Below are 15,894 nucleotides of genomic sequence, written 5' to 3'. Positions count from 1 at the left end.
GGAAAATGTTCAAATATAAGAAAGCTTTGGGTATTAGTAAATGGTAAACATGTGTACTATTTATATTTATGTGCAATTTTCAACAGTGATAAAATTTGCAATTCATCGGTCCGTTTCTGGCTAAACCGGACTGTAAATATTTTTACTTTGACTTCTTACCCCTTTGGTCTGTATGTCCCAGTTCTGAAGCACCTGCTCACATCGCTGTAACATGGCAACTGGCACCCTGCAACACCACATGACATCATCAAGCACAGTTGCTCCCAACAACCATCATGCTGTGTTGATCCTATGTCACACAACTTTCATGGGTTGTCTCCCTTTCTGAAGTCAGTAATCGGTAACCAGCCTTTCCTTAAAAGTCAGGTGAGGTGAAATGGGTTTTAATATCTTGTTCAAGATCATTGGAATTACAGAAATGTAAGTAACTGTCTCGGCTAAGTTTGATAGTGCCAGCCCAGTGAGATACCGTGAGTCAGTTAACATGGATATCCCTCTCAGACACTATATGCTCATGCAAGCTAACAAGTCCTTGTTTCATACTCTAAATACCATGTGTCAGGCAGGGTATCAGCCCATGAGGTGAGCTGAAATGGCGTTTAACTTTCACATAAGGACATTTCACTCATATGACGATGTGCATGCACATGTTTGTGTGGCTGCTTGAACTAGAAGTAAGCTGGTCTTATAGTACTGGCTCACTGATATACTATTCTGCAGCTATGCATTCATATACCCTACTCAGACTCAAGCCGAACAGTCCTTGCCATACCCATTAATGCCAAGCATCAGACAGGAACCAACAAGCACCAATCTTAACGTCAATGGATATGACAAAGCCGAGCATCAACATGCGACCTTCCGCTCTCTTGGGCAGGTGGTATCATCACGTAATGTCACTTGGCATGAGGAGTCATGGAAAATCAACTTCCAACTTTCCACTTGCAAAGTAGGTGTTCTGCACACTTGAAAAAATCTTAATCTCGATTGCTGTGCTTACTAGTAGATCACAGACACCATCATGGTAACTGTCAGGTATGTAACAACATATGTGTATATGTAATAACATACATCATCCCTGAGGGGCACAAAGAGGCCAGGGGATCGAACAACCACCTACTGCCTTCTGACATGGGGCTCTGTTCACTAGATCATGCAATACATTGTGGACTGTATTACATTGATTCCCAACACCAGATTTTCTTTCCATTACAGAATTATTTTAATACTGCAATCTGTGTAGACAGTCTTACCTCTTTGTGGAATCGGTCAAAATGTCCAGTAAACTCTTCATTTTGTGGTAATCTTTCTTCCGATCTGAAAGTTAAACATGTATGAATAACAGCTCTTCATACTGCATACCAGACATCATGGCCAATGTCATATGCCCACCTGGGCCCACTTGCATAAAACAATCGCAGTGCTATATCCTTAAAATCACCATCTTAGGCTTCAGTTACAATCGCCATCACTTGCACAAAGTGATTGTAGGCCAAGATCATTGTAAGTTACAATAAAAACTTTGTAGTCTGAAACAAAATGGCATTCAAGTTAGTGTCAGTTTCACGCAAATAATTAACTGTACATTTGGAGATGACTTCTATATTGCATAAAAGTGTGTGATTCACCACAATACTTCAACAACATGGAAAATGCAGAATCGATTTAATGTCATAAATACCGTTATTTGCGTTGTGAACAACATTGTATCGAGTCAATATCATAAAGTACGATTCTCACCAGATTAAGTGTTGGAAAAAGTATGAATACCTTTTTGATAAACAAGGAAAGGATAGTAACGAAAGGTGACTGCAAGTGATTAGCAATGGCCATGACCTTTTCAATAACTCAAGGGCAGCTAATCTTAGTTTAAGAAATTCTACCTCCAAACGTTGAAGAGTTATTAAAATTTAAATATTTTAGATATTTAAATACTTACCTTACCATAGGTCTTATGCATATTACCTCAAGCTTCGCTAGAAGAGATCAGACAGTCGTTGATTCGCCATTCCCTGGATGGCTACCTCATGTAATCTACGAATGTAGTCACGGAAGTGACGTGATCTCCCCACTCGCGCGAGAGCGCAGAATCCAAAATTCACTTTTACCGCCAACCGGAAGGTCCGAAGAGTCCAAAGTGGGGAGGAGCATCCAGCGTTGGGAGGGAGTCACCGCCCTATGGTAAGGTAAGTATTTAAATATCTAAAATATTTAAATTTTAATAAATTTTTAACTTACCTTACCATAGGTCTTATGCATATGGCTTCGACAGATGGATGGTGGTGTGGACTCCGGAGGACCATCCCTCAGCAAACAGTGCACATGCAACAGGAGAACTTGGGAAACCAATGCCAACGGTCTCAGGATAACACCTGGAGCAGGACAAAGAGTAACCCAATAGAACTCCAAAGAAAAACCGACGCACCCTGAGGGTGAGGTTAATCTTAAGACCAACGGTAAGTAACAGCGTTATTACCTAATGGGCGGACGGTTGGGTAAGTTGCTGAGCAACTACCAGTGGACCAAATGACTGTAACCCCTCCACATCTTCAACTGTCAGGTCCCTCAAGTAGTGGGAAGCGAAGACAGTTGATGATTTCCAGAAACAACCCTCCATGATCTGCGCTACCGTGCAATATCGATGGAGGGCCATTGTAGATGCCAAAGCCCTGATCTCGTGCGGGTTATTTGCTACCGGATGAGGCAGGAGCTTGTCGTCGTAGGCAGCCAGGATTGTCGATCTGAGCCAAAGGGCAATCGTGTTCCTGTTTACCTCTCCTTTGCAGGTCGACGCAAATGGGATGAATAGTCTTTTGCGGGACCGTCTCCTAGAGGCTGACCTTTTAATGTAACATCTCAGAGCTCTGACCAGACATAGCAGTTCCTCCTCCAAGTCATGATGACCAAGGATCGTAGACAAAGGAGGGATGGAAAATAACCTGTTGGGCTGCCCGGGAAGCGGGTTCTTAGCCACAAAGTCCCAGAGCAGACCCAAATGGACTCGTCCGTGCCTTGACTGTTCAAAGTGAATCTGTGTGACGTCAAGAGCATGGATCTCACTGACTCTAGCCGCTGTCGCCAATGCTAGTAGGAAAGCCGTCTTCTTGGATAGGTGTTCAAAAGAGGCTTCCTCTAACGGCTCATACGGCGGTCCTCTAAGATGTTGTAGAACGACATTAAGATCCCAGGCTGGAGGACGAAACTTGGCCTTCTGGTCTTCCAGCTTGAAAGCTTTGAGAAACGCAATCAGTTCCGGTACCTTGGAGATCTGTTTACCTGACTTGATCGCAAGGACAGAATTCAATGCTGACAGATAGGTGCCTAAGGTACTGCCTCTGAGATGTCTAAAGTTCCGTAGAAAGAGAACTTTGACACAAACTGAGGGGATGTTGCCATAGGATCTTGAGATCTATGAGCGCAAAAATTCTCGAACGAGCGCCATTTGTCGTCATATAGGGATCGGGTAGAAACTATGCGCGCGAGCTATAACGCTCGCCACGTGCATGGAGTAGCCCTTAGCCTTTAACGCCCTCTGCAAATGACCCATGCGTGAAGATGGAATCGCAGTGGATCCAGATGCAGTTGTCGACTGTGTGGATGCCGAAGTAGATGCAACCACTCTGGAAGTTTGTATGGTTCTCCGCTTGCGAGTCGTCGAAGGTTGGGGAACCATGGCCTGGCTGGCCACCAAGGTGCGACCAAAAGCAGTTGCAGGTTCTGAGTCTGCTTGACCTTAGCGACCACTTCTGAGAGAAAGGGCTGGTGGTGGAAACGTGTAAGCGTCCAGACCTTCCCACGACAGGGACATCGCGTCGATCGCTCACGCCTCCAGGTCCATAAAGTGACTGAGTGGAAACCCTGTGCTCCCGGGTGATTAACTTCGCCACTTGAGATGAGTACCCCTTGGCCCTCAAGACTTTCACAGATGGTCCAGGCGCAAAGATGAAACCGCGACGGAACCAGGTGCAGTGTCCGATTGTGAGGATGGAACAACAATTGGTCCCACTCTAGAAGCCGATTATTTGAAACGTCTCTCCACACAACATATTCTCCGTTGGTGATAGACGTAGGGGGTGAGATAAGGCGTCTGCCATGAAGATGCAGGCTCCTGGTATGTGAGATACTTTATTTTGGAGGATCAGACTCGACCACATCGAAGGGTAGAAACGACAAGTGTAGTAGAGGTCGAGGCCTCCTTGACCCTTGTTTACCTAGAAAGCTACTACTGAGTTGACCGTATGGATCATCAGTAGCTTGTCTTTCGGTGCTGTCAACCAATGACAGACATGCATCACCGCTTTCATCTTCAACTGGGTGATGTGAAGAGATTGAGCTCCACTCTTCCAGAATCCTGCTGCAACCTTCTTGACTAGATAGGCACTCAATCCTTGGAGAGAAGTGTCTACCTAAAGATGGTTGTTGAATGACGGCTCTAATAAGTAACTTCCTACGCAAACATTGACCAGCGAGCCTACCACAGGTGTGGTGTCAAGACGTCCAATGTCGTAAACCTGTCATGAAATCATGATCAAGAAAACGCTGTCATAGACGTAATAGTAGACGTCTACGTCTGATCATATCCTAAGGTGACATGAGCAAATCGAGTAGACATTATCACTGACATAGTGATAATGGACAGAGTAGAGCTTGCTTTTAACATAGCCTTGAACTTCGACCCCCGAACCTGGGACGGCGATGTGATGAATCAAGTCCCGCGGAGTTAGTTAGTCATCCAAGCTGACTTAACAGCCTGATAATGAAGTCCACCCCTCTCAAGATAATCTTGTATGCCGTAAAGATGCGTCATTCTTCGACTTCAGAATAACCACGCTGTTCATTATGAATGTGTTGACATTTCAAGGAAGTCTATTTATAGCTGGCTGTCTGTCCGATCAGAAACTGCCATACATCGCTGCACGCCTCCTGATAGGCAGCGTTGAGACTACTGTTAGAGGATCTCTATGCCGACTAGAGAAATCCAATGCCGCTGTAGACTGCTAGTCTAGAGTGTAACGACATCTTTCCATCGTAAATGACTAAGTCACTGCAGACAACTTCCTTACACTAGAATAATAACAACACATTCTGCGCAGGGCGTTGTCCCTCGATGACCAATCAGAACGTAGATGTAACGTCCCTGGGATCCTTTGCAGGGCGTTGTCTCTCGGGGACCAATCAAAATGTAGATGTGACGTCACCGGTGTAGCAGGTAACTGATCACCATGAAATCTTGTAAACGGTGATACCCTGCTAGCCTGTAGGCTTAACAGTAACCATGCTGTATGGCGAGCACGTGTCTAAAGGAGTAAAGCGAGCGAAAACCCTTCCGCCGCTTGAAAACTGACGCAGACAAATTGCTTTCCAAGTACATGTGTTGGAATTTTCCCCGAAGATAAATGCTGCCCTCTCTTGTAATAAGAGGTGTAGTTAGGCGTGGCACTTTGTAGTTGTCTCGAAAAATCTTCGTGACAAAATGCGTAAAGCACGTGAAAGAAAACTTTCTCCGCTTGAAGTATATGTAGACAAATTGTAAAGTAAGGATCTTCGAGGATGCAGCCAGTCCCTCCAAAGGACACCCAGTCTCACGCCTACCAGCAGAGGAATATCTGGTACGGTGATCAATCCTCGAGGCGTTGTCTTCAGACAAGTCCATCGCCGCCGCCGAGGTAGCTGACACCAGAGCAGACAACGGCTTAAGCATCCGCTTGAGTTCAGTCTCAATGGTCACCCGCTTAGAATCCTGCACTCTGTAAGAGAGCTGCGAGGAGCCCAATAACCGCTACATAGATTCAACCAAGACCGCCACGCTGTCCGCGAAAACCAGGCTGTGTATCTTGTAATCTGACTTCTTGGATTTACACACTTAGAAATTCGGATTAGATGACAATTTTTCAAAGACCGCATCTAATACAGCCACGGCGTCCGCCACCATAGGATCAGGCGGGATGAGTAGCTCCGGCGATAAATGAAGTGCTGCAGGGTTGTTGGAATTAGCCGAAGGTGAAGGGCAGTACGGTAACCTGTCAGCAATCCACTCGAAGACGACTGATAAGGGTAGTTAAGTGTCATCACCATCGCCGTCGCCTCCTGCCTCCTCGTCGAAGTCCGGGCCAAAAACCTGTTCTTCCAGGTCCTCATAGGAAACGGAATTCGAATCACGCCGCGATGTAGGAGACCAAGTCGATGCATGAGCAGCAGATTCCTTGGACGAGATCCAAGGTGGTTCCGGCGACCGCAAACGCCGAGTTCTAGAGGAGCGTCGAGGTGATATGGACTGGGAGCGCAAGCAACGTCTTCACCTGGTAGCTCATTCAAAGGGCGTAGCGGGGACCGAGAGCGCCGACAAAGACTACTGTGGAGGGTACAGGATCACCGACTCCCAGGGAACCTGGAGCGCGATCTGCGCCGAGAGCGCTCTGCCTCCAAGCGCCGAGCGCGCCCTTCATCCAACTGTCGTTGTAAAACCTCTTCCCTGGACAACGTATGCAACACCCTGGGTATACGGTAAGGCGCAGGCGCTGGCGCTGGCATAGGGTCCGGCGTCGGCATAGGCGCTGGCGTAGGTATAGGCACTAGCGCAAGCACAGCCTCTGGCGCTGGCGTAGACAGACGCTGGCGTAGGCATAGGCATAGGCACTGGCGCAAGCACAGGCGCTGGCGCTGGCGTAGACATAGGCGCTGACGTAGGCATAGGCGCTGGCGTAGGCATAGGCGCTGGCGTAGTCACTAGCGCAAGCACAGCTTCTGGCGCTGGCGTAGACATAGGCGCTGGCGTAGGCATAGGCACTGGCGCAAGCACAGGCGCTGGCGCTGGCGTAGACATAGGCGCTGGCGTAGACATAGGCGTAGGCACAAGCACAGGCGCTGGCATAGGCGCTGGCGTAAGCAAAGGCACTGGTGTTGGCATAGGCGCTGGTGTCGAGATGTCCAGACGCTGGCATCGCAGCAGCACCGGGCGTCAGGAGAGAGCGCAGGAACCTCTGGACTTCCGGATGAGACAAGGCATCTGGATGAAAACAGATCCACGATGGAATCCGAGCGAGGTGGTTCCGGGGACAAACGTACAGGCGTCACAGACGAACGCCCCATCCCAGGCGTCGGCACAGGCGTTGAAGGAGGTTGTAAGTCAGGGTCGTCCGGCAGAGATCCCAACGACGACCCTGGAGACAACAACCTTCTCTACCGCTGTGAAAAAAACTTCCTCTTAGCCGCAATAAGTCTCGAAATCCGCCACCAATAACGCCTCGCAGTACTGGCAGTGTCCGTCAAAAGAGCAGGCTAGAGACGCACAATCCGGGCACCAAGGGTGGGGATATTCGCCGATTCCTGCCCCAAGCAGATAGTGCAAAACTGGGGAGATATACACAGTTAAGTGCAACAAACAAACATAACAATGCGTTGAAACCAACGCTAGGAGGTAGAAAAAACACCCCTATACCAGAAATGCAGCACCCCCACTGTAAAGTAGGCACGCCCGTAAGCTCGTGACAGCGAAGGCCAAACAACCAAAATGGCTGTCTGCGTACATCGCAACGTGGCACGAAAAACATATAAATGCTGTGAAACATGGGCAAAAATACTAATCGACATGTAAAATCACATGGAGGAAGAAAAAACCAGCAAGATATAATACCCCCACGGACGCCATGCCGCACTCACACACGACGCGGGCGAACCCACCCCGAAGTGAGAGAAAAAAACAACACGAGGTAGCAAAGTAAGTGCAGTTAAATGATTACTTACCTAAACACGCACACCTAAGGGATACAAACCATACCTACCCGTGAGAAAACAAATTTATTAAACCACAAAGTAGGTAAACTAAGCGAACCAAACACGTCCGAACAGACGAACGCTAGAGGTAAAAGTGAATTTTGGATTCTGCGCTCTCGCGCGAGTGGGGAGATCACGTCACTTCCGTGACTACATTCGTAGATTACATGAGGTAGCCATCCAGGGAATGGCGAATCAACGACTGTCTGATCTCTTCTAGCGAAGCTTGAGGTAATATGCATAAGACCTATGGTAAGGTAAGTTAAAAATTTCAATCTTAATTAATGGCCATGACCTTTTAAATGACTCAAGGGCAACTAATCTTAGTTTAACAAATTCTACCTCCAATGTTGAAGAGTTCAGTCTTAATTAAGATCGCTGTCTTAAGATTGCCTTTGTGAAAGTGAATTAGGGCCTGTGCAACCCCGGAAAGGTTATTGGAACATACCCTCAGGTAAATTTCTTGACATAGAAAATCCTGATTTGACAAAAACACAAGCACCTGATCTTACCAGGACTAAGCAACAGAACTAGATGATGGTGTGTTGGGAACCCATTTAAACTTTGAATATCCCAACAAGCAAAACACTAGGTAAAATGTTTGACAAACAATTTCATAAACTAACAAACACACCAACAAAATACCTGGACTATGCAACAAAAACAGATGATGGCGATTGGGGAACAGATGTTAGCAATGATTTGCAATGGGAAACTCATAGGAAATATCCTTCACCAGACACACAAACAAGTGAACTTTCTAGGACTAAGCAACAGAGATAAATGACAGCGTGTCTGCTTACCGCCGTCCTTCTCCAATCTGTTGACCATGCGGCGGAGAGGGTCGATGTACTTGGACAACTTGTTGAGTTTGTCCAGATACGCCTGCTCCTCGGTGGTGTTCCTGGGTTGGCCAGGACTTGGGGCTGGGCCCACAGAGCCTGGATTACCTGACACATACATGTAATGTATTTCATAATTGTTTGATCATTATTCTACAGAGAGTTAGTATTATATCTCTTTTCTGACCCCACCTTTCTTGAAGTTGGCAAAGCAAATAACAAAGCATACAACTTTATGAATAGCACACATACTTTAACTATGGAGTAAAAATCAACATCAGAATGTCACCATGCAATAATCAAGAAGCTGTTTTACATTAAGTCATATCTTTTGTTGTATCCTGTAATGCCAATATTCTGGTAATATTTCATAAAAAGAAATCCAAGTACCATGTCAATCTTTGTAAATCCTTCATATCATAAATCCATTATACAGGCTTTAAATGATGAAAATAACATTAGAATGAAGATTTTATGGATATCAACTTCTTTATATGAGAACACAACGTTTCGGAGTTAATGCTTACTCCCTCATCAGGTGATTGAGAATGGGGTACAGAGCTATATTTATATGTACAGGTAAAACAATAACAAAGTAACAAGTGGAATGAATTAACGAAAGCTGGAAGCCAGTATAAACAAGCGCTGATTGGAACCCGACAGTTATGATAACAATGATAGAAGCCAATGGTAATACATTACAGATGATGGGATATGTTTACATAACACAGGTAGGAGGTAAGGACGATGTACATGATAGGGGATAAGGATGGAAGCCAAGGGTGGATGATGTTTACATAACACATGATTGGGGATAAGGATGATGTACATGACTGCATGAGGGTTGATGGGCATGTTTACATGGGGGTTGATGATGTACAAACACAAGAAGATAAGGATGTACATGGGTAGATTGGCTATACATGAATTACATAGATAGAATGTACACAGATAGATGAGATTAATTTATCAATAAGTCCCAGGCACTTGGTAGGTACACTCCTTGGTCACGGTTGATTGCTGGTTTCTGTCTCCAGATCTCGATGGCTTCTTGCAGTTTCCTTTGGCGCCAGTTGTTGTTGTTGGTAGATAGTATCCTAGTGTCCTCCCATCAGATTGAATGTCCAGGGTTCTTGAGAATGTGTTCAGAGATGGCCGATTTCTGGTCGAGTTTGCAGACAGAGGTCTGGTGTTCCTTCATTCTGGTGTTGATTGGCCACAGCGTTTCTCCAATGTATAGGTCGCCACAGTTGCAAGGGATCTGGTAGATGCATCCTCTCGGGTTAGGGTGTTCACAGCTGGGTCCTTTACCGTTGGCTTTTAGGTAGGTCTTGATGGTCTTGCCACTGGAGAAGGTGACATCGATGCTGGCTTTGGTCTTGATGAGGCGTGATATTTGATGACTGATGGGGCCAAGGTAGGGTATGGTTACTCTGATGGGTGATGGAGAAGGCTTGAGGCGGGGTTCTCGGTCCTTGAGGGTCTTGTTGATGGTGGCTGTGACAAGCTGGGGAGGGTAACCGTTTAGTGTGGTGAATGTCTTTCTGAGGTGGTCCAGTTCATTGTTTAGGGCATCAGGATGGCAGAGGGCTTTGGCACGTCTGGTAAGGGTGGCGATGATAGCTTGCTTGATCTGAGGGTGGTGGCAGGAGTTGTAGTGTACCTACCAAGTGCCTGGGACTTATTGATAAATTAATCTCATCTATCTGTGTACATTCTATCTATGTAATTCATGTATAGCCAATCTACCCATGTACATCCTTATCTACTTGTGTTTGTACATCATCAACCCCCATGTAAACATGCCCATCAACCCTCATGTAGTCATGTACATCATCCTTAATCCCCAATCATGTGTTATGTAAACATCACCCACCATTGGCTTCCATCCTTATCCCCTATCATGTACATCGTCCTTACCTCCTACCTGTGTTATGTAAACATATCCCATCATCTGTAATGTATTACCATTGGCTTCTATCATTGTTATCATAACTGTCGGGTTCCAATCAGCGCTTGTTTATACTGGCTTCCAGCTTTCGTTAATTCATTCCACTTGTTACTTTGTTATTGTTTTACCTGTACATATAAATATAGCTCTGTACCTCATTCTCAATCACCTGATGAAGGAGTAAGCATTAACTCCAAAACGTTGTGTTCTCATATAAAGAAGTTGATATCCATAAAATCTTCATTCTTATGCATTTCACTTCTAAATGCCCTTCAAAGACTTGAAAATAACATTGCCTAGAAACCTCCTGTTATGTGACACTTTCAGTCAATTATCAGTAGCCAAACAATCAATATTGCCGGAAAAAATCGATATTGTGGAGTTTGTTCCGGGCCACACTTACCTGGAGTGTTGAGAGCAGCACTAGGGGATGGGGTACCGGTGTTACCCTTGGCTGCAGGCGATGGTGTTACCTGCGGCTGAGGTGACGGGGCCGTCAGCATGGTCACTGGGGAACTGTCATTAAAGGACATGCATTTTATTATATTCTATATGAAAGAAATCAAACAATTTTACAAATGATGACTAATGGACTAAGTATGTGAGTTGATGGCTGTTGAATGTAGTAATTGGACATCACGTGTCACATGTTTTGATACTTAAACTACTGTTCTGATGACATCTTTGTGTTGCATTGAAACAGCTCACCAAGACACACCAAGTGTTTACTGGTCATGTCATGTGATTAGAACATAAGCACAGAAGCAGATATGGTGCATGGTGGGTGAGTTGGATAAGATGTCAGGCTAGCGATCCAGCTAGTTGAGGTGTCGGGATCGAGCCCCCCGTGACTGAATGTAAAAAAGCATGGAGTCAACTTTCTGTGCAGATTCTTTACACATTGTCACACCCCCTAAAGTACAGTACACAACCCTGTGTGCTTAAAAGAACACATAATCTGTTGGTGTATGACCAGATGGTGGCCACATGAATATATGCAAACAAAAGTACTGACTATATGTCCCAGTCCACCCAGCTGTGAATGTTGTATGAGTAGAGTAGAGTTATATGATCCCCAGTGAGTTGAGACTGATAATACAATGTGCCACTGAGACTGACATCCACTGAGTAGTATAAATAATGGGGGTTCTGGACCAGCCCATATAATCCATAATAGTTTGACCAGAGCCCCTGGTTTGAACCCAATATCAGGATGAACACAGACTTGAGAAAGCTGGCCACCAACAACTCACTGATTGAAGGAAAAAATACCAGCCCCTTGCGCAGGTACTAGTTGCGTGGATATATGCACGATATAAATATCCAGTAATAATAATAACATGTAAGTGAGTGCAGTAAGTTTAGGTTTGCAGCACCATCACAATAGGAGAAATGTGGGGAATCGAATGTCTTCAGTGTGATGAGTGAATGCTGTAACCACTAGTCTACCCATCCTCCCCTATGAGCGCACATGATATGTAAGATAGTTTTTAAGACAGTCGCAAATGATAGTCCTGGCTTTGGGGCATTAGACATTGGAACTACTTTGCTTTGAGTAGTTTGGTAATAAGAGACCCTGTTTAGACAATCATTTTTAGTCAAATATTTTGTTCAAAATTCTTCAGTTTTCTTCACACAGAATAATGTTAAAAGAATCATGCTATGCAAGCAAATAGAGAAAAAATTGACAACATACTTCCCTTGCTTCAGTTCGAAAAATATTTTTCATGTCAAAATAAAATATTGCCCGCATCAAAGGTACATCCCCATTTCCTCACTTGGTTGTGCTCTCAGACTTCCAATCCCATATTTGATAATTACTCACTTGAAATATGTTTTATTCAACATTTTAAGTACAACTCATGGTATATCAGACCGTTCTTCACCTCCATTCCCCATGCCAGCTTTTGGTTCATTGTTATTCTCTCCGCTGCGCAACCCCATTTGCACTACAGTTTGCCTGTAATTCAGTCATCACTGAGGATATAAGTTCAGGCTAAATCATGCAAAGAAGTCCAGCATCCATTGATACAACTTCATTTGCCCGTATTATCTCCCTTTACCTGAAGAACCATTAACTTAATGCCTCTTGGACATGCTAGATATCATCAATGGTAAGTTCACCACAGCACTATAGTATAAGTCTCATTGCTAAAATTATTTCACTTGTAACCTCTCATAAAACATTATTTTGAGCTATTTTTAGTACAAATGATATCAGTATTCATAGCCACAAAAGAGATTCTGCTCAAAGGACTAGTGCTACATTTCAGCCAAGGCCTAATCACAGTAACCTGGGCTCTGTGTACAAAACTGAGGCACTGTCTATCTAGACTAATAGACATAATGCATTTGAAGTGTTTCGATTGCAAAAAAGTGTTCAAGGCAGCATGGGGCCAGTAAATCACAGAGCTTTCTTAGCTCTGGACCATGGACCAAACACTATTTTGCATTTACACGTTTCTTGGAGGAGACTTGCAGGACTAGAAATCAAACTTGCCAATTTAGATGATTTATGTCATTGTATCTCACTTGTGTTGATCCACGTTCAAGATGTCAGTCACACCTGATGTTCACCTGATGTAAAAGAATCAGTCTTGTGTATCCTGGAAACATACATATCCACATCAAGAGTGAAAGAGAGAAAGTGCAAGTTCACCGTACCTCATCTGAGCAGGGGAGTGGGCCGGAGCCACGGAGCCGGCTGACTGAGATCCAGAGGACTGAAATAATATCAAGAGAAAGTAACAGTATTACTTGTATAGGTCTTCACGCTTGCTGCAAATTTTTACTATTCAGGCAGGATTCTCAGTGAGGTTAAATGAGTGAGTGAACTGGGTTCAGTGCCACTTTCAACAGCATTCCAGTTACATCACAGTGTGTCATTATAATGTGATTGAGTTTAGTTTTAAGCCGCTTTTAGCAATATCATTACTTCCCAAGTGGGCTTCACACATTGTACCCACGTGGGAAACTGAACCCAGGTCTTCAGCATGAAGAGCAAGCGCTTTAGCCACTAGGCTACCCACCACCCCTTTGAGCAAAAGGAAGTATTGACAAATGTTTTATGGCAATTAAGGACATGGGTTATTTGATGGTGATGAATTTGCATTTGCTGTGTAGCTTTTGCATGATCTTGCTCCATTTTTGGAGCGTATATTTTCTTTCTTTACGTTCATCCAGTCAGTAATAAACATTGCTGTGAACAAAGATGGCATCAGTACGATGTTGAAGGAAGGCCTGATGTCAAGGTGCCAGCATTCTCAGTGTAGGTGTGCAACCATTGGACATGCCAGAAATCTACTGTCGGTTCATACCTCTACCTTGTAGTTTTTCCAAAGTGGTGCACGACCAGGATTTCCTCCCATGTTAACCTGACACTCTGGGATGTAAGGAGAACACTGTCCAAAGCAGTGACAAGACTTCACTCACAAAACAAGTTTCAATAGATTTTCAGACTCTACATTCACTTTCACACGTTGTTATAATGAGAACCTTAGAACATGACTTCACGTAACTCCTCAGAGGTCATGCTTATAAAAGAGAGATTCCACTATTTCATCTGACATTGACGTAATGTAGGTTGTGCAACATGCAGTTTGTTGAGTATAATGAAGCACCTGCTGGAACTGCTGTTGTTGGCCTGAGATTCCGCTTGGACCGACGGGGCGAGGAGCTGCCCCAGACGTGGGCTGGAACGGGATCTGAATTAAGCATGGAAAATATGTGAGAACCTCCATAAATTCCTTTCTTGATCAACCACTGATCAATGTTAAAACTTTATATTCATTTTGATTTTTTTAGGAGAGTAGCATAATTTTTTACTTTGTATTCTACATAGAGTACTTGACCAGCAAAACATTTCTTATTCACCTGACAATATTCATGTGCCATAGAAAAGTAAATCATAAGGAAACTAGAAGACAAAGTCATCAAGTTCAACTGCAATGGCAAAATACTTTTCATACATGTCTTCTAGTTATGATCATGTCAAATGTTTTGGGGTGTATATGGCAAAGTGGAAGGTGAGTATTGAAATGTCATTAAGTTCTGCCTCAGAGAGGAGCAGTATCACCAAATTCAGTAGAAGCCAAACTTGTTTGAAACACAAAACATATGTGCCATTTTAATGAAGAAATAATGACCAATTCTGAAAATCTGCTCTAGAAAAGAGCACTACCACCACATTCAGCCAATGTCAAACCTGTTGCCATGGAAACCACAAAAAAATAAACTTTGTATCTGGGTCAAATTATCAATAGTGCATCTATGGATCATGCTGTATATGTGTACCATGTTTCATAAAGCAAGCATGTATAGTTTAGGGAGATCTGCTCCGGACAAGATAACATCCTTATCGCCACAGCCTAGGTCACATTTCCACGGAAACCACAAAACAAAACAAAAAAAGAATTCATACCAGGGTCTAAACCCCAAATGACATATCTGTGGATCATTCTTGACATATGTACCATATTTGATGAAGCTAGCATGTATAGTTTGGAAGATCTGCTCTGGACAAGATGACATCCTCATGGTCACATGTTTTAATTGAAACAGCAAGAAAATAAATTTTATATCTGGGTCTAACCCACAAAAGGTATATCTTGGGATCATGGCTGATATGTGTACCAAATTTGGTTATGCTATCATAATAGTTTAGTAGATATGTTTCTGAGAAAGCGTGCCCAACACATGTAAGCACACTCTGACAAACTCATTTCTATATCCCCAGCAACGTCTCTGTTGCTGGGTGTAATAAAGTAGCAACACAACTATGCTTACATTTTGACAGGAGGCAGGGAGGGGCTGACTCTGAACAGGCTGCACATTCTGTGGAGAGGTAACAATGAATGCATCTTGTCTCTGAAACAAATATTTGAGATTCTTCAACATCCTGTTACCCAACATAGGTACAACTCTCAGGATTCATTAATATCAGGTAAATTTACATAGTAAAGTATACAAACTGCCTGAATACACACTTGCAGTTGGGGCTTCTGTTGCTGAGGTTGCTGCTGCTGCTGTTGTTGCTGCTGTTGTTGTTGATGCTGAGCTCGCTGTTGTTGCATCAAATGCTGTGCCTGTTGCTGTGCAACAAGCTGTTGTCTCTGTTGTGGTGTCATCTGGTGTGTTGTCATCATCCCTAACAAAATGGTTAGCAAGTGAATATTGTTTTGTGTTACAGTCAGCATATGAAAGCTAAACACAGATAAGTGACGTAGCATTACAAACACTATCATTAACTGCCAGTTTGCAAACAGAAGAGCTGGATTGTTTTCTACAGGAAGAAAATGAGAAAGCTCCAAATCAAATTTATGTATTTAC

The 15,894-nt window shown here is 44.0% G+C and overlaps 1 protein-coding gene across 1 annotated transcript in view; it reads right to left on the bottom strand.

Annotated features, from left to right (window-relative positions):
- The window catches only part of LOC137255971 (mediator of RNA polymerase II transcription subunit 15-like), a 54,919-nt gene that overhangs the window by 32,824 nt on the left and 6,201 nt on the right, over positions 1 to 15,894 (bottom strand). The window contains exons 5-12 of the mRNA XM_067793595.1: positions 15,552 to 15,712; positions 15,352 to 15,432; positions 14,187 to 14,270; positions 13,231 to 13,289; positions 10,970 to 11,082; positions 8,577 to 8,723; positions 1,254 to 1,317; positions 160 to 226 (exon numbers count right to left, since the gene is read on the bottom strand). Coding sequence (XP_067649696.1) covers positions 160 to 226; positions 1,254 to 1,317; positions 8,577 to 8,723; positions 10,970 to 11,082; positions 13,231 to 13,289; positions 14,187 to 14,270; positions 15,352 to 15,432; positions 15,552 to 15,712 — 776 coding nt within the window. The remainder of the gene's footprint in view (positions 1 to 159; positions 227 to 1,253; positions 1,318 to 8,576; positions 8,724 to 10,969; positions 11,083 to 13,230; positions 13,290 to 14,186; positions 14,271 to 15,351; positions 15,433 to 15,551; positions 15,713 to 15,894) is intronic.

This window comes from Haliotis asinina, chromosome 1 (genome assembly GCF_037392515.1).
Source record: "Haliotis asinina isolate JCU_RB_2024 chromosome 1, JCU_Hal_asi_v2, whole genome shotgun sequence".
Lineage (NCBI taxonomy): Eukaryota > Metazoa > Mollusca > Gastropoda > Lepetellida > Haliotidae > Haliotis > Haliotis asinina.
This window is presented reverse-complemented; position numbering and strand designations above follow the sequence as displayed.